This window comes from Mustelus asterias, chromosome 19, assembly GCF_964213995.1.
Source record: "Mustelus asterias chromosome 19, sMusAst1.hap1.1, whole genome shotgun sequence".
Taxonomy (NCBI): Eukaryota; Metazoa; Chordata; class Chondrichthyes; order Carcharhiniformes; family Triakidae; genus Mustelus; species Mustelus asterias.
This window is the reverse complement of record NC_135819.1, coordinates 14,587,502-14,606,614: the sequence shown is the minus strand read 5'-3', so window position 1 is coordinate 14,606,614 and position 19,113 is coordinate 14,587,502. Positions and strand designations below refer to the sequence as shown.

The following is a 19,113-nucleotide window of genomic DNA, read 5'->3' as shown; positions in this document are numbered from 1 at the left end:
AAGTCCAACAGGTTTATTTGGTAGCAAATACCATAAGCTTTCGGAGCACTGCTCCTGCGTCAGATGGAGTGGAAATGTGCTCTCAAACAGTGAACGCAAACAGTTGAACACAAACTGTTTGAGAGCACATTTCCACTCCATCTGACGAAGGAGCAGTGCTCCGAAAGCTTATGGTATTTGCTACCAAATAAACCTGTTGGACTTTAACCTGGTGTTGTGAGACTTCTTAAATAGATAGAGAAGCTGTCTGGAGATTTCCCCAGCCACTGTAATGGAAATAGGCCAGAATAAAAACTCACTTGTGGCAAAGGTGAAGCTTAAACCTTTGCTTCCTTTGGTCTGACGTAGAGACCCCACCAAGGAAAAGCTAAGTTAACTTTTGGGAGTGCAGCAGGGGGGAGTTGAGAAACCTGTTTAGATTGTAGTAAATAGGTTTAAGGTGCGAGGGGCAAGGTTTAAAGGAGATGTACGAGGCAAGTTTTTTTTACATAGAGGGTGGTGGGTGCCTGGCTCATTTGAGTTTAGAAGGATGAGGGGGGATCTTATTGAAACTTACAGGATACTGCGAGGCCTGGATAGGGTGGATGTGGAGAGAATGTTTCCGCGAGTAGGAAAAACTAGAACCAGAGGACACAACCTCAGGCTAAAGGGACGATCCTTTAAAACAGAGATGAGGAGGAATTTCTTCAGCCAGAGAGTGGTGAATCTGTGGAACTCTTTGCCGCAGAAGGCTGTGGAGGCCAGGTCATTGAGTGTCTTTAAGACAGAGATAGATAGGTTCTTGGTTAATAAGGGGATCAGGGGTTATGGGGAAAAGGCAGGAGAATGGGGGGGATGAGAAAAATATCAGCAATATTTGAATGGTGGAGCAGACTCGATGGGCCGAGTGGCCTAATTCTGCTCCTATGTCTTATGGTCCTTGCTGTCGGGGGAGGTAGTGGAAGCAGATATGATAGTGACTTTTAAGGGGTGTCTGGACAAATACATGAATAGGGTGGGAAGGGTAGGGGGCTTTAGTTCAGACGGGCAGCATGGTCGGTGCAGGCTTGGAGGGCTGAAGGGCCTGTTCCTGTGCTGGAATTTTCTTTGTCCTAAAGTTTCTCACCTTCGTAAGTGTTTACAGATTCCAGATTCATGACGTGCCGAATTACGTGGTACTCGTCAGAAATCCCATTTCCGCCCAGGATGTCCCGCGCCTGTCTGGCGATATCCAGAGCCTTGCCGCAGGAATTCCGCTTCAGCATGGAGATCATTTCAGGCGCAGCCCTAGCAAGGAAACAAAGAAAGAACATTGCTTCTCTCTGATGTGGTCTGATCTTGGTCACTGTGACAGGAGTTCCTCTTCCAGATGCCCAACAGCACTCTGGCAACCGTGGACTTGAGTCACAGAAAACTAGCGTGCAGGTACAGCAGATAATAAAGAAAGCGAATGGAATGTTGGCATTTATAGCTAAAGGAATGGAATATAAAGGTAAGGAAGTATTGTCGCAACTATACAAGGCATTGGTGAGGCCGCACCTGGAGTATTGGGGACAGTTTTGGTCCCCTTATTGGAGGAAAGATGTAGTGGCATTGGAGGCAGTTCAGAGGAGGTTCACTAGATTGATTCCAGAGATGAGGGGTTTTGATTTGATTTGATTTGATTTATTATTGTCACATGTATTAACATACAGTGAAAAGTATTGTTTCTTGCGCGCAATACAGACAAAGCATACCATTCATAGAGAAGGTGCAGAATGTAGCGTTACAGTCATAGCTAGGGTGCAGGGAAAGATCAACTTAGTGCGAGGTAGGTCCATTCAAAAGTCTGACAGCAGCAGGGAAGAAGCTGTTCTTGAATCGGTTGGTACGTGACCTCAGACTTTTGTATCTTTTTCCTGACGGAAGAAGGTGGAAGAGAGAATGTCCAGGGTGCGTGGGGTCCTTAATTGTGTCGTATGAAGAGAGATTGAACAGTTTAGGCCGATACTCTCTGGAATTTAGAAGAATGACGGGAGATCAAACTGAGGTAAACAAGATGATAAAAGGTATGGATAAAGTAGACGTGGAGTGGATGCTTCCTCTTGTGGGACATTCTCGGACGAGAGGTCATAGTCTTAGGATAAGGGGCAGCAAATTTAAAACAGAATTGAGGAGTTACTACTTCTCCCAAAGGGTTGTGAATCTGTGGAATTCGCTGCCCCAAAGTGCGGTGGGTGCTGGGACAGTGAGTAAATTTAAGGAGGAGTTAGACAGATTTTTAATTGGTAATGGGTTGAAGGGTTATGGGAGAAGGCAGGAAAATGGGGATGAGGAGCATATCAGCCATGATCGAATGGCGGAGCGGACTCGATGGGCCGAATGGCCTAATTCTGCTCCTATATCTTATGAACATATGACTTCCATGGGATCAGTCCACGATTGTGCTTGACAAAGTGTGGCAGGAACCCCTCCCGCCATCAGGTATGTTTGGAAGGATTACCGGTCTGTTTGGCCACATTATGGATGCACCTTCCACGGACATCAAATCTGGAAGTGGGACTTGAAGCCGGAGCCTCTGGCGCAGAGGAAGGGACTCCACCCACTGCGCCACGAGACCTCCGTTGATGCAGAGCTAGTGTTTGTAATCGATACGCACTTATCTTCCTCCTTTAATCGCCCCAGCTGGATGCAGGCGTGAAGACCCAGCGTGATCTCTGTCAGCATGTCTGCCATTTTCTTCTGGATGAGCTGGTTTCTAGCCAGAGGGACCCCGAACTGGACCCTGAATGGAAAGGTGGAAGAGAGAACAATCAACTCAAGACAAATAAAGTCATTGTACCTTCCGACCGGGAGACTTACTCCCCAAGTGCATCGAGCCTTAAAAATTCTACACTCCTCTTAGCCTCCCCCGTGCCTCAGTTGAGATTTAGTGGGATTTCTCACTCTGGCTCTGCATCCTCTTTCTCTGCATCTCAGTAAACGCAACCAAACAGGACGAGTGAAGCACTACATGCTAAGCAAATAGAAGCCCTCTCTCTGTGGTTAGTTTGGAGACATCTATTTGCCAAGTGAGGTGATTGAGGCAGATATGACAGTGACATTTAAGACTTAGCTGGATAGACATATGAACAGGCGGGGTATAGAGGGATACAGGTTGGTCTAGGTAGGACAACGTGACTGACGTAGGCTTGGTGGGCCGAAGGGCCTGCGCTGTTCTGTTCCTTGTTCTTTATTTCTTCCTGACCAAAACACAAGCAAATCCAGCCAACAAGGTGGTAAGATTGCACGATTACCATTGTCCAACAAGGCTGCTCTATAAACAGACCAATTAGATAACTGCAAGACTAGGCGGTGTTAACTCATAGAATCCCTACAGTGCAGAAGGTGGCCATTCAGCCCATCAAGTCTGCACTGACAACAATCCCATCCACGCCCTATCCTCATTACCCCTTGTATTTACCCTTGTCCCCATGACACTAGCATGGCCAACCACCTAACCTGCACATTTTTGGACACTAAGGGGCAATTTAGCACGGCCAATCCACCTAACCCGCACATCTTGGGACTGTGGGAGGAAACCGGAGCACCTGGAGGAAACCCACGCAGACACGGGGAGAACGTGCAGACTCCACACAGACAGTGACCCAAGCTGGGAATCGAACCTGGGTCCCTGGCGCAGTGAGGCAGCAGTGCTAACCACTGTGCCACAGTGCCGCTCCCCATAGCTGAAACACTCCAGCCTAAGCAACATCCTGGTCAATCTCCTGCGTGCCCTCTCCAGTGTGCCGGGCTCCAAGTGGCTGGTTACACTGGAGTAGCAATGGCAGAGCCACGGGCAGCCGACCATAAGACGTAGGAGCAGAATTAGGCCACTCGGCCCATCCAGTCTGCTCTGCCATTCAATCCTGGTTGATATTTTTCTCATCCCCATTCTCCTGCTTTTCCCCAGACTGACAAATTCCTGCCTGCTTTCGGCTTATTAAAAAACTGCCAAAGAGCTGAGTCATTTAGACCAGGAAGAGTCCGGGTTTGATCGGTTAGGTGATTTCAATCACATGAATTTGAGTCCCCACCAAAGAAAAACAAAGTTGACTGTGTTGGGCCAAACTAAATAATTCCACTCAATAGTCACTTGGTGTTTGCAACAATTCAACATTGCTGAAAGGAGACATGTTGCCGAAGTTTTTTATCTTATACTCATCAGGATCAATGCAAGATACCAAATTTTAGATTATCACAACACACCTGTGTGACAATATAACATTTGGCATTCTTTAATTTTGTCCTGATGGGCACAAGACAACTTCAACAACATGCCTCTATTCTCGAAGCCATTTTACTTAAACCTGGTCCCACAAGGCAAGTTCCCAATTAATGGTGAACGGATTAGAACATCTCTACAGTGCAGAAGGAGGCCATTTGGCCCATCGAGTCTGCAGCAACTCTCTGACATTGTAGCTTGCCCAGGCCCTCACCCCTATTCCCATAACCTCACAGAGTTACCATGGCCAATCCACCTAACCTGCACATCTTTGGACACCTAAGGGGCAATTTAGCATGGCCAATCCGCCTAACCTACACATCTTTGGACCACGGGAGGAAACCAGAGTACCTGGAGGAAACCCATGCAGACACGGGGAGAATGGCAAACTTCACACAGACAGTGACCCGAGGCTGGAATTGAACGCGGCTCCCTGGCGCTGTGAGACAGCAGTGCTAACTATTGTGCCACTGCGCCACCCCAAATATAAGGTTCACAGATTGTAGCCATTGACTAACCAATGCCTGTGGAAGCCACTCCAGTTGGGAAGGAGAAACTGAAGGTTTGTCGTGCTCTCAGGAAGTGGGCATGGCCTCTCCCGAGCTAAGCTAAAATACGGCACTGTTAGTATCACATTCCCTCATTACCTGTCCAAAGCATACTGCCTGGCCGTTTCCAGACAGAACTCTGCTGCTCCCAGGGCTCCCCAAGCAATTCCATATCGAGCATTGTTCAAACATCCAAAAGGACCCTGAGGAAAGAGGAGAAAAACACGAGTATTTAAACTGTTGTATTCCGGGGAACCCGAGAAAAGTGAGGTCCAAAACATTTGAAATCTATAGTGTTGGGGAAAGGCAAATTGTAAGTCACAGCTCACGCCCCCGTGTGACATTTGAAAAGATAAAGAAAGAGGGTCTTAAGTCATCCCAAATACTTTTAACAGCAACTGAGGCCTTTTTGAAGCACCGTCACCTGTTATAATGTAGGAAACGTGGAGAGGGATGCACCATAGAAAGCATCCTTTGCAGGTGTATCACAGCTTGGTGCTCCTGCTCTGACCAAGACCGCAAGAAACTACAAAAGGTCGTGAATGAAGCCCAGTCCATCACGCAAACCAGCCGTCCATCCATTGACACGGTCTACACTTCCCGCTGCCTCGGCAAAGCAGCCAGCATAACCCCACGCACCCCGGACATTTTCTCTTCCACCTTCCGTCGGGAAAAAGATACAAAAGTCTGAGGTCACGTACCGACCGACTCAAGAACAGCTTCTTCCCTGCTGCTGTCAGACTTTTGAATGGACCCACCTCGCAACAAGTTGATCTTTCTCTACACCCTAGCTATGACTGTAACACTACATTCTGCACGCTCTCCATTCCTTCTCTATGAACGGTATGCTTTGTCTGTATAGCGCGCAAGAAACAATACTTTTCACTGTATACTAATACATGTGACAACAATAAATCAAATCAAAGCAAGCTCCCACAAACAGCAATTTGACACAAAGGGGCAATTTAGCATGGCCTATCCACCAAACCCTTACGTCTTTGTAGAGTGGGAGGAAACCGAAGCACCCTGAGGAACCCCTCGCAGACACGGGGAGAACACGCAAACTCCACACAGACAGTCACCCGAGGCCGGAACGTAATCCATAGAAAGCATCCAGAAAGCATCATAGCAAGCTCTATCAGACCCTACCCCGTTTTACAGACCAGCAGCAATCAGATAGTTTCAATGTGATTGCTCATTGAAGATGATGCTTGAGGCGGTACAAACTCACCGAGAGGCCCACTGCGTTGGGCAGCAGGTTATCCGCCGGAACCTCCACGTCCTCCATCAGGATCATCCCCGTCAAAGAGGCCCGCAGCGAGAACTTGCCTTCGATCTTTGGCGTGGCCAGGCCCTTCATTCCCTTCTCCAGAATGAAACCCCGCACCTTCCCGTCCTCGCACTTAGCCCAGACCAAGTAAATATCCGCTATCGGCGAGTTCGTGATCCTGGTCGCAGAAGAAGTTTGACGTTATTTGGAAAGATACATTGCACTCAGTGACATTTTGAGGTGATCTCTCCTCCCCCCCCACCACCCTCTTCCCACCCCCAATGCCTCAGTGGGCAGATGAGTCACAGGTCGAGCTTCAATCTCCAATCTGCACCACACATTTAGGGGGAGGCAGTGGTGTAGTGATATTGTCGCTGGCTTAGTAAATCCAGCGGCCCAGGGCAATGCTCTGGGCACTCTAAAGTTAAACTTTATTTATTAGTCACGAGTAAGGCTTACATTAACACTGCAATGAAGTTACTGTGAAATTACCCTCGTCGCCGCACTCCAGCGCCTGTTCGGGTCAATGCACCCTAACCAGCTCGTCTTTCAGACTGTGGGAGGAAACCGGAGCACCCGGAGGGAAACCCACGCAGACACGGCGCAAACTCCACACAGACAGTGACCCAAGGCCAGGAATCGAACCCAGGTCCCTGGCGCTGTGAGGCAGCAGTGCTAACCACTGTGCCACCGTGTCGCTCCTGGGTTCTTGAACCAGGCCTGTGGTTCAAATCCCACCACGGCCGATGGTGACATTTGAATTAAAATCTACTGGTGACCATGAAACCATTGTCAGACAAACCCATCTGGTTCACTAATGTCCTTTAGGGAAGGAAATCTGCCGTCCTTACCCGGTCTGGCCTACATGTGACTCCAGAGCCGCAGCAATGTGGTTGACTCTTAAATGTCCTCAGGGATGGGCAATTGGAACCCAGGTGCCCAGCTAGTGATGCCCAGCTAGTGATGCCCAGCTAGCGATGCCCAGCTAGCGATGCCCAGCTAGCGATGCGCACATCCCATGAATGAATTTAAAAAATAAGGTTCTCAGCCAGGGCAGACTTTGGGAGATATAATTGGCCCCACAGATCACAGGCAGGTGATTTGGGCGGCACAGTGGTTAGCACTGCTGCCTCATAGCGCCAGGGACCCAGGTTCGATTCCAGCCTTGGGCGAGTGCGTGAAGATTGCACGTTGTCCCCATGTCTGTGTGGGTTTCTTCCAGGTACTCCGGTTTCATAGAATCCCTACAGTGCAGAAGGAGGCCATTCGGCCCATTGAGTCTGCATCGACCACAATCCCATCCAGGCCCTATCCCCATAACCCCACATATTTACCCCTCTAATCGCCTGACATTTGAGTCAATTTAGCATGGCCAATACACCTAACCTACACATCTTTGGACTGAGAGGGGAACTGGAGCAACCGGAGGAAACCCACGCAGACACAGGGAGAATGTGCAAACTCCACACAGAGAGTGATCCACTCCCACACTCCAAAGATGTGCAGCTTAGGTTGATTGGCCATGCTCAATTGCCCCGTGGTTAGCGGGGTAATTACGTGGGATCACGGGGATAAGACCTGGGTTGGGTGCTCTATTGGAGAGTCGGTGCAGTCCTGATGGGCCGAATGGCCTCTTTCTGCCCTGAAGGGATTCTATGAGCAGGGAAAAGCTCACCTACATTCCTGGCCCTGATCACTACTGTGACTGGATTTGCAAGTTAATGGATTGAACTCCCAGCAAATAATACATCAAGAACTTTATGTATCGTCCTTCACAACCTCTGGACGTTCCAAAACACTTCACAAACAATTAAGTACTTTGAAGTCTCGGGGACGGTGGTAATGGGGAAGCGGGGCAGCTGACCAGCACAGCAAGATCCCATAAACAGCAATATGGAAAAACGACCAGGGAACCTGTGCATCAGTGACGTTGGTGGAGGGGTGAATATTGGCTTCCTCTGCTGCTCCCAGAGCAGTGCTGGAGGGTCGCTATCACTCTGTTCAGGTGGCAAACACACCAGTAAGTTCACACACTGGAGAGAGACCGTTCACCTGCTCTCAGTGTGGGAACTGATTCAGAGATTTACCCGAACTGCAGTCAAACCAGCGAGTTCACACAGAGGAAAATCCTTTGGGGAAGGGATTCACTAAGACAACAGCTCAGGTTCAGTCAAGCGGCACGGTGGCACAGTGGGTTAGCACTGCTGCCTCACAGTGCCAGGGACCCGGGTTCAATTCCCGGCTTGGATCACAGTCTGTGCGGAGTCTGCACATTCTCCCCGTGTCTGCGTGGGTTTCCTCCGGGTGCTCTTGTTTCCTCCCACAGTTCAAAGATGTGCAGGTTAGATGGATTGGTCATGATAAATTGACTCTGAAGTGTCAGGGGGATTAACAGGGTAAATACGTGGAGTTAGGTGGATAGGGCTGGGGTGAGATTGTGGTCGGTGCAGACTCAATGGCCTCCTTCTGCACTGTAGGGATTCTATGAGCTCATTCACCCACTGAGTGGTTGATTATCGGCAGGTCAAGGGAGCAGCAAACTTCGAGTGAAACCACACCTCGTGGAGCATTTAATCTGATAAACAAACGTAAAAGAAATTTAATACAAAAGAAGTGAAATATTTCTGACGGCACCTTCCAAACCTGTGGCCTCTACCCCCTAGTAGGAGATGGGCAGCAAAAGCATGGGAACATCACCACCTCCGAGTCACTCACTATCCTGACTTGGAAATAATCTTGGCCGTTCCTTCACTGTTGCTGGGTCAAAATCCTGTATCCAATTCTAGGCGCCGCACTTAAGGGTTAAGCCCAATGTACTGGCTGCATAGACCCCTCAAGCCCAATGTACTGGCTGCATAGACCCCCCTCAAGCCCAATGTACTGGCTGCATAGACCCCCCTCAAGCCCAATGTACTGGCTGCATAGACCCCCCTCAAGCCCAATGTACTGGCTGCATCGACCCCCCTCAAGCCCAATGTACTGGCTGCATAGACCCCTCAAACCCAATGTACTGGCTGCATAGACCCCTCAAGCCCAATGTACTGGTTGTGTAGACCCCTCAAGCCCAATGTACTGGCTGCATAGACCCCTCAAGCCCAATGTACTGGCTGCATAGACCCCTCAAGCCCAATGTACTGGTTGTGTAGACTCCTCAAGCCCAATGTACTGGCTGCATAGACCCCTCAAGCCCAATGTACTGGCTGCATAGACCCCTCAAGCCCAATGTACTGGCTGCATAGACCCCTCAAGCCCAATGTACTGGTTGTGTAGACCCCTCAAGCCCAATGTACTGGCTTTGTAGACCCCCCTCAAACCCAATGTACTGGCTGCATAGACCCCCCTCAAGCCCAATGTACTGGCTGCATTGTCTCCCCTCAAGCCCAATGTACTGGCTCCCCCCTCAGGGATTGTGTACATACCAGGTCTTGGATCCATTTAGTGTGTAGGTGTTGCTGCTCGCGTTGAATCGCGCCTTGGTCTCCATGCCCGAAGGGTCGCTCCCGTGATTGGGTTCGGTTAGACCAAAGCAGCCCAACAGCTCCCCTTTAGCTGTGAGAAACAAGGGCAGAAAGAGGAAGACAGGTGACCACCTCGCAGTAAGTTACAGCAGAGCCGCTGGACACGGGAGACAGCGCGGTCACTGACCTAGTTTCGGGAGGTACTTCAGCTTCTGCGCTTCTGACCCGTAGGCAGCGATTGGATGCATCACCAGTGAGGACTGGACGCTCATTACTGACCGGTAGCTGCTGTCCACTCTCTCCACTTCCCGTGCAATTAGGCCGTAAGATACATACGTGGTACCAGCGCACCCATAGCCTGGAATCAGAGAATTGGGACTGTTTATCCAATTCTTTTCTTGACACGAGCAAAACCATAACAAGTCAGAGACAGAAGCGAATATCGTTTATATTAAATAGGAGGAAGAAGCCAGGTGAATAGAACTTCTACAGCAATCCATTAGCTTTACATTGCTCTGAAGATAGTGCGGAAGAGTGTGTTACCTTTAATAGTTGATCCCAATACACCCAATTCTCCCATCTCGTGTAGAATTTCACGATGAAACACTGGAAAGATTGAAAACACCATCACAGAAACTGTTACAGCACAGGAAGGGGCCATTCGGACCACCAGAAACGTAGGAACTAGTTCCGAAAATAAGAAAAACTCACTTGGGTACAAACCAAATGTAAATAAACAGTACCAGATGAACTGCAAGTATCTTTCACCCAACGGTCTATAGAGTAAGGACAACACCCGGTAGATCAATGGTGGACAACCTGGGGCCGCTTGCGGCCCATCTGGGTTCTGAGTGGGGCCCACAAGACATTTTGTTGACTGTTGCCCACACATAGGGTTGGTAAGCACCTATCCATTTCAATCCCATTTTCCAGCACTTGGTCCATAGCCTTGTGTGCTATGGAATTTCAAGTGCTCAGCTAAATGCTTCTTAACTGCTGTGAGGGTTCCCACCTTTACCGCCCTTTCAGGCAGTTCATAAGATACAGGAGCAGAACAAGGCCATTCGGCCCATTGAGTCCGCTCTGCCATTCGATCATGGCTGATATGCTCCTCATCCCCATTTTCCTGCCTTCTCCCCGTAACCCTTCAACCCCATTACCAATTAAAAATGTCTAACTCCTCCTTAAATTTACTCACTGTCCCAGCATCCACCGCACTTTGGAGTAGCGAATTCCACAGATTCCATCACCCTCTGGGTGAAAAGGTTTTCCCTCAAATCCCCTCCAAATCTCCTGCCCCTTACCGTAAATCCATGTATCCCTGGTTATTGACCCTCTACTAAGGGGAAAAGTTTCTTCCTATCCATCCTACCTATTATTTAGTACACCTCAATCAATCCTCCAACCCTCTCAGCTTCCCCTGCTCTCAGGAAAACAACACCAGGCTAACTAGCTCTGACAAAGGGTCATCCAGACTTGAAACGTTGGCTGTATTCTCTCTCCACGGGGGCTGTCAGACCTGCTGAGATTTTCCAGCATTTTCTGTTTTTGTCTCGGACTCCAGCATTTTGCCTTTCCCAGCCTCTCTTCATAGCTGAAAAACTCCAGCCCAGACAACATCTTTTTATCATTCGTTCGTGGGACATGGGCGTCGCTGGCTGGCGAGCATTTATTGCCCATCCCTAGTTAGCCGAATGTCCCAGGATGTGTAGGTTAGGGCTATGCTAAATTGTCCCTTAGTTTTTTTTATTCGTTCCTGGGACATGGGCGTCACTGGCTGGGCCAGCATTTACTGCCCATCCGTAGGTGCCCGAGGGCAGTTGAGAGTCAACCACATTGCTGTGGCTCTGGAGTCACATATAGGCCAGACCGGGTAAGGACGGCAGATTTCCTTCCCTAAAGGACATTAGTGAACCAGATGGGTTTTTCTGACAATCGACAATGGTTTCACGTTCCAGAATTAATTAATTCCAGAATTTTATTGAATTCAAATTCCACCATCTGCCGTTGCGGGATTCGAACCCGGGTCCCCGGAACATGAGTTTCTGGATTAATAGTCTAGCGATAATACCACTAGGCCATCACCTCCAGTGCAACTTCATCACCTCGCCATTTCTCTCCTCTGGTGTCGCTTACAAGCGATGTCTTTGAACCTAATATTTCCTTGTTTGACCTGGATGATACAAGAGGAAGACTTTGGATGGACCTGACACAAAAGGAACAATCTAAACGCAAATAAGTCAATAGTTTGCTGGGTCAGTCCCGTACCTTCATTCCGGTTTGCCATGAGAATCCTGGGCATCAACTTCGATTGGCAATACGCGTGGAAAGTGTCTCTAATCAGCATTTCCTCTTCAGTCAGCTGGCCCTCCAGATTCAGGGGATCTCGCCAATCAAACCGGACCTTAGCCGCTGTGGGAAGTTAAAATAAAATAGACTCCAACGCAAAAATAACATCCAAGCAAAGCTTGTAACCTGGGAGAGACGGTTACCATAAGATATTTGGCCGCTCGAGTCTGTTCCGCCATTCAATCATGGCTGATATTTTTCTCATCCCCATTCTCCTGCCTTTTCCCCATAACCCCTGATCCCCTTATTAATCAAGAACCTATCTATCTCTGTCTTAAAGACACTCAATGACCCGGCCTCCACAGCCTTCTGCGGCAAAGAGTTCCACAGAGTCACCACTCTCTGGCTGAAGAAATTCCTCCTCATCTGTTTTAAAGGATCATCTCTTTAGTCTGAGGTTGTGCCCGCTGGTTCTAGTTTTTCTGACTAGTGGAAACATCCTCTCCACGTCCACTCTATCCAGGCCTCGCAGTATCCTGTTAAGTTTCAATTAGATCCCCCCGATCCTTCTAAACTCCAACAAGTACAGATCCAGAGTCTTCAACCGTTCCTCATACGACAAGCTCTTCATTCCCGGGATCATTCTTGTGAACCTCCTCTGGACCCTTTGCAAGGCCAGCACATCCTTCCTTAGATATGGGGCCCAAAACTGCTCACAATACTCCAAATGGGGTCTGACCAGAGCCTTATACAGCCTCAGAAGTACATCCCTGCTCTTGTATTCTAGCCCCCTCGACATGAATGCTAACATTGCATTTGCCTTCCTAACTACCGACTGAACCTGCACGTTAACACGGGTTAATCCCCTTTCCCGTCTGAATGCTCTTTATACAACCCTGGTAAACTTTTATTACCCGCGCCGTGCCAACCCACTTAAGCTGCCAACCCACTAAAGCTAACTGGACATAGAATGTTCTGGAAAATAGATTACAGAAAAAAAATTAAACTGCAACACTCGACAGAGGAGAATCAGCGCCGTGCAGTGAAGTCACACAACTTACGCTTCGCAATTTTCTGCTCTTCAAATTTTTCATCTTTCTCTGCAAAGAGGGATTGAAAAGGTGGTTTGAATAGTGTCTGTCCTCAGAGTTAGGAATTCTGAACCATTATAGCAGCTTGGTAGATCTCTGTTCCCCTTTGACCACCTTGGTGAAGCTAGGTGTTTCACAGAACTTGCCTTGCATCATAGGATCCCGACAGTGCAGGAGGCGGCCATTCGGCCCATTGAGTCTGTACCGACTCTCGGCAGAGCATCCCACCCAGGCCCTATCCCCGTATCCCCACACATTTACCCTGCTAATCCCCCTAACCTACATATCTAGGGACACTAAGGGGCAACTTAGCATGACCAATCCATCTAACCTGCACATCTCTGGACACTAAGGGGCAATTTAGCATGGCCAATCCACCGAACCTGCACATCTTTGTGTGCAGTTCTGGTCACCTCAGGATGTGGAAGCGCTGGAAAGAGTGCAGAGGAGATTTACCAGGATGCTGCCTGGTTTGGAGGGTAGGTCTTATGAGGAAAGGTTGAGGGAGCTAGGGCTGTTCTCTCTGGAGCGGAGGAGGTTGAGGGGAGACTTAATAGAGGTTTATAAAATGATGAAGGGGATAGATAGAGTGAACGTTCAAAGACTATTTCCTCGGGTGGATGGAGCTGTTACAAGGTTAGGGTTCATGGTGGGAGATATAGGAAGGATATCCGAGGTAGGTTCTTTACTCAGAGAGTGGTTGGGGTGTGGAATGGACTGCCTGCAGTGATAGTGGAGTCAGACACTTTAGGAATATTTAAGCGGTTATTGGATAGGCACATGGAGCACACCAGGATGATAGGGAGTGGGATAGCTTGATCTTGGTTTCAGATAAAGCTCGGCACAACATCGTGGGCCGAAGGGCCTGTTCTGTGCTGTACTGTTCTATGTTCTATCTTTGGACACCAAGGGGCAATTTAGCATGGCTAATCCACCTAACCTGCACATCTTTGGACACTAAGGGGTTCAATTCCCAGCTTGGGTCACTGTCTGTGCGGAGTCTGCACGTTCTCCCCTTATCTATGTGGGTTTCCTCCCACAGTCTGAAAAACGTGCTGGTCAGGTACATTGGCCAAGCTAAATTCACCCTCAGTGTACCCAAACAGGTGCCTGAATGTGGCGACTAGGGGATTTTCACAGTAACTTCATTGCAGTGTGAGTGTAAGCCTACTTGTGACACTAATCAGTAAACTTCAAACTTAAACTTTGCCCATGTTGTTAGGTTTGTTACATCTTGTTGAATCTCTCAGCTACAGTTTAATATCCAATGCATTTCTCCCTCTCTTCAGTTCTGAAGAGTCAAATGGACTCGACACGTTAACTTTGTTTTCTCTCTCTACAGAGGCTAGCGGACTGGCTGAGTTTTTCCAGCATCCTCAGGATTTTGCTTATTTTAGTTATCGGAGGAAGCTGAATAAACAGATGAAATTTCTCAGGGTAGGGGGGAACAGCGTTCCAGCTCCCTGCTGTTGAAAAGCTCAAACACATCAACGTAACCCTGACTAGTTAAGAGGTTACAGCTGACAATCCCTCAGTACTAGGAACACAATCTTCTTTTGGCCATGGCATTGTTGTACATCTACAGCTCACATGGGCAACATTCTCACCTTCCAAGGTGCAGCATAGTTATGGTACCTTTAAAGATGCAATGGTGAGCTGTCACATCAGAAAAGCATCAGCTCAATCTCTCCATCGCAGGACAGTCTCTCAGACAGAGTCTACAAACCCCGAGGGCACTCGCGTCCTGAATTTACTGTGGATTTAGAAATACTTGGAAAGGGGTAACCCCGCACATTTACCCCACTAATACAACTAACCTGCACATCTTTGGACACTAAAGAACATATTCGCATGGCCAATCCACCTAACCTGCACATCTTTGGACACTAAGGGGCAATTTAGCATGGTCAATCCACCTAATCTACACATCTTTGGACTGAGAGGGGAAACTGGAGCACCCGGAGGAAACCCACACAGTCATGGGGAGGAGGTGCACATTCTGCCCAGACAGTGATCCAAGCCGAGAATCGAACCCCTGACACTGTGAGGCAGCAGTGCTAAGCACTGTGCCACCATGCTGCCCATGCCACCATTTGGCCCATCAGTATTCACATGAACCCCCCCCGCCCCCTGCTCCAAGCCACTGCCCAATTTCCATACAGCAGCATTTATGAACGTTGTTTCAACAACAGCTTGCGGCTGACAATTCCTTATTCTAACCACTATGCTGAAACTCTTTTCTTGGACTTCCCTTTTCAGAATTGACTTTGTTCCAACTAATTACCGTTTCACCTACCAGCGAAACCAATCTCTCCCCTTCACAGTATCGTAGCCCTTCATAAACCTTTAAGACTTTCATTTATTTCGTGGGATATGACATCACTGGATCCCTAATTGCCCGTGAACTGAGTGCGTTGTTAGACCATTTCAGGGAGTCAACCACATTTAAAAACATTTTTGTAAATTCATTTGTGGGACATGGGTGTCGCTGGCTGGGCCAGCACTTGTTGCCAATCCCTAGTTGCTTTTGTTCAGAGGGCAGTTGAGAGTCAACCACATTGCTGTGGCTCTGGAGTCACATGTAGGCCAGACCGGGTGAGGACGGTAGATTTCCTTCCCTAAAGGGGCATTAGTGAATCAGATGGGTCTTTCCGACAATCGACAATGGTTTCATGAAACCAAAAGAGAAAATGCTGAAAAATCTCAGCAGGTCTGCCAGTATATCTGTTTGGGGAGAAAAGAGCTGACATTTCGAGTCCAAATGACCCTTTGTCAAAATTAAAAGGAATAGAAAGTGGGAGATATTTATCCTCTAAGGTGAGGGGTTGAAAGATGAGTCAAAGAACAAAGAACAAAGAAAATTCCAGTACAGGAACAGGCCCTTCGGCCCTCCAAGCCTGCACCGACCATGCTGCCCGACTTAACTAAAACCCCCTACCCTTCCCCCGGGGACCATATCTCTCTATTCCCATCCTATTCATGTATTTGTCCAGGCGCCCCTTAAAAGTCACTATCGTATCCGCTTCCACTATCTCCCCCGGCAACGTGTTGCAGGCACCCACCACCCTCTGTGTTAAACACTTGCCTCGTACATCTCCTTTAAACCTTGCCCCTCACACCTTAAACCTATGCCCCCTAGTAATTGACTCTTCCACCCTGGGAAAAAACTTCTGACTATCCACTCTGTCCATGCCCCTCATAATCTTGTAGATTTCTATTAGGTTGCCCCTCAACTTCCGTCATTCCAGTGAGAACAAACCAAGTTTCTCCAACCTCTCCTCATAGTTATTGCCCTCCACACCAGGCAACATCCTGATCAATCTTTTCTGTACATTCTCCAAAGCCTCCACATCCTTCTGGTAGTATGGTGACCAGAATTGAGCACTATATTCCAAGTGTGGCCGAACTAAGGTTCTATAAAGCTGCAACCTGACTTGCCAATTTTTAAACTCAATGCCCTGGCCGATGAAGGCAAGCATGCCGTATGCCTCCTTGACTACCTTCTCCACCTGCGTTGCCACTTTCAGTGACCTGTGTACCTGTACACCCAGATCCCTCTGCCTATCAATACTCTTAAGGGTTCTGCCATTTACTGTATATTTCCTATCTGTATTAGACCTTCCAAAATGCATTACCTCACATCATAGCCACAAAAACAAGGAGAAGGCTAATTACTGTCCATAGAGAGAATAGAAGGTGGGAATGGCCAAACAATGGTTTCACGGTCATCAGTGGATTTTTAATTCCAGATCTTATTTTTTTCTATTGAATTCAAATTCCACCATCTGCCGTGGCGGGATTTGAACCCGGGTCCCCAGAACACCTGAGATTCTGGATTAATAGTCTAGCGATAATACCACTAGGCCATCGCCTCCCCCATTACTGGGAGTCTGGAGTCACACGTAGGCCAGACCAGGTAAGGACGGCAGATTTCCTTCCCGAAAGGGGCATTAGTGAACCAGATGGGCTTGTATAACAATTGATGATAGTTCCATCGTCACGATTACTGAGACTGGATGTATAATTACAGGTTTTGTTAACTGAATTCAAATTACACCAGCTGCTATGGTGGGATTTGAACCCATGTCCCCAGAGTATTAGCCTGGTTCTCTAGATTACTAGTCCAATGATAGTACCATTTCTCATATCTATTAATTCATGGGTTAAATGTAATAGAATAGAATTAATCACAGCGCCAGGGACCCAGGTTCGATTCCTGGCTTGGGTCACTGTCTGTGCGGAGTCTGCACGTTCTCCCCGTGTCTGCGTGGGTTTCCTCCAGGTGCTCCGGTTTCCTCCCACAGTCTGAAAGACATGCTGGTTAGGTGTATTGGCCGTGCTAAATTCTCCCTCAGTGTACCCGAACACATATGACACTAACAGGCCAGCATTTATTGCCCCTTGAGTTGGTGAGCTGCCTTCTTGAAATGCTGCCGTCCCTGAGATGTAGGTGCACCCACAATGCTGTTAGGAAGGGAGTTTAAAGATTTTGACCCAGCGACAGTGAGGAACAACCGATATAATTCCAAGTCAGGATGGTGAGTGGCGCAAATGGGAACATCCAAATATGGAATCCCTACAGTGCAGAAGGAGGCCATTTGGCTCATCGAGTCTGCACCGACAACAATCTCACCCAGGCTCTATCCCCGTAACCCCATATATTTACCCTGTTAGTCCCCCTGACACTAAGGGACAATTTAGTATGGCCAATCCACCTAAGCCGCACATCTTTGGACTGTGGGAGGAAACCGGAGCACCCGGAGGAAGCCCACACAGACACGGGGAGAATGTGCAAACTCCACACAGACAGTGACCTGAGCCGGGAATCGAACCCGGGTCCCTGGTGCTGTGAGGCAGCAGCGCTAACCACTGTGCCACCCTACCATCTACCTGAAATATTAACTCCGTTCCAAAACGGAAAATGCTGGAAAATCTCAGCAGGTCTGGCAGCATCTGTAAGGAGAGAAAAGAGCTGACGTTTCAAGTCCAGACGACCCTTTGTCAAAAGGCTTTGACAAAGAGTCATCTGGACTCGAAACGTCAGCTCTTTTCTCTCCTTACAGATGCTGCCAGACCTGCTGAGGTTTTCCAGCATTTTCTCTTTTGGTTTCAGGTTCCAGCATCCGCAGTCATTTGCTTTTATTAACTCAGTTACTCTGTCCTAACCTGTTAAGTGTTTTCAGCAGTTTTGGTTTTGATTGTAAATTTCCAGCATTTTTGGTTTTTGGCGCTGTGAGGCAGCAGTGGGAACCACTGTGCTGGGTAGTATTAGATACTCTGCCTGCCCTAGTCACCTACTGCCATCCACTTGCCATTTTCTTTGCAATGCTCTCTCTTTCTCTTCTTTGGTAGGACTAATTTAAATGTGGATTACAGGGTCAACGGTAGGGTTCTGAAGACTGTGGAGGAACAGAGAGATCTTGGGGTCCATATCCACAGATCTCTAAAGGTTGCCACTCAAGTGGATAGAGCTGTGAAGAAGGCCTATAGTGTGTTAGCTTTTATTAACAGGGGGTTGAGTTTAAGAGCCGTGGGGTTATGCTGCAACTGTACAGGACCTTGGTGAGACCACATTTGGAATATTGTGTGCAGTTCTGGTCACCTCACTATAAGAAGGATGTGGAAGCACTGGAAAGAGTGCAGAGGAGATTTCATAGAATCATAGAATCATAGAAACCCTACAGTGCAGAAGGAGGCCATTCGGCCCATCGAGTCTGCACCGACCACAATCCCACCCAGGCCCTACCCCCACATATTTTACCCGCTAATCCCTCTCACCTACGCATCCCAGGACTCTAAGGGGCAATTTTTTTTAACCTGGCCAATCAACCTAACCCGCACATCTTTGGACTGTGGGAGGAAACCGGAGCACCCGGAGGAAACCCACGCAGACACGAGGAGAATGTGCAAACTCCACACAGACAGTGACCCGAGCCGGGAATCGAACCCGGGACCCTGGAGCTGTGAAGCAGCAGTGCTAACCACTGTGCTACCGTGCCGCCCAGATTTACCAGGATGCTGCCTGGTTTGGAGGGTAGGTCTTATGAGGAAAGGTTGAGGGAGCTAGGGCTGTTCTCTCTGGAGCGGAGGAGGCTGAGGGGAGACTTAATAGAGGTTTATAAAATGATGAAGGGGATAGATCGAGTGAACGTTCAAAGACTATTTCCTCGGGTGGATGGAGCTATTACAAGGGGGCATAACTATAGGGTTCATGGTGGGAGATATAGGAACGATA

At 48.4% G+C, this 19,113-nt stretch overlaps 1 protein-coding gene and 1 long non-coding RNA gene across 3 annotated transcripts in view; both read right to left on the bottom strand.

Annotated features, from left to right (window-relative positions):
- Positions 1-19,113, bottom strand: part of LOC144507797 (uncharacterized) — a 266,778-nt gene that overhangs the window by 5,387 nt on the left and 242,278 nt on the right. The window lies entirely within an intron of this gene.
- The window catches only part of gcdhb (glutaryl-CoA dehydrogenase b), a 28,880-nt gene that overhangs the window by 5,387 nt on the left and 4,380 nt on the right, over positions 1-19,113 (bottom strand). Inside the window, exons 2-10 of one of the 2 annotated variants that reach the window (XM_078235073.1) lie at positions 12,849-12,887; positions 11,767-11,910; positions 10,042-10,104; positions 9,686-9,856; positions 9,460-9,589; positions 6,002-6,218; positions 4,870-4,973; positions 2,618-2,743; positions 1,106-1,266 (exon numbers count right to left, since the gene is read on the bottom strand). In XM_078235073.1, coding sequence (XP_078091199.1) covers positions 1,106-1,266; positions 2,618-2,743; positions 4,870-4,973; positions 6,002-6,218; positions 9,460-9,589; positions 9,686-9,856; positions 10,042-10,104; positions 11,767-11,910; positions 12,849-12,887 — 1,155 coding nt within the window. The remainder of the gene's footprint in view (positions 1-1,105; positions 1,267-2,617; positions 2,744-4,869; positions 4,974-6,001; positions 6,219-9,459; positions 9,590-9,685; positions 9,857-10,041; positions 10,105-11,766; positions 11,911-12,848; positions 12,888-19,113) is intronic. The other variant, XM_078235074.1, reaches the window with a different exon arrangement.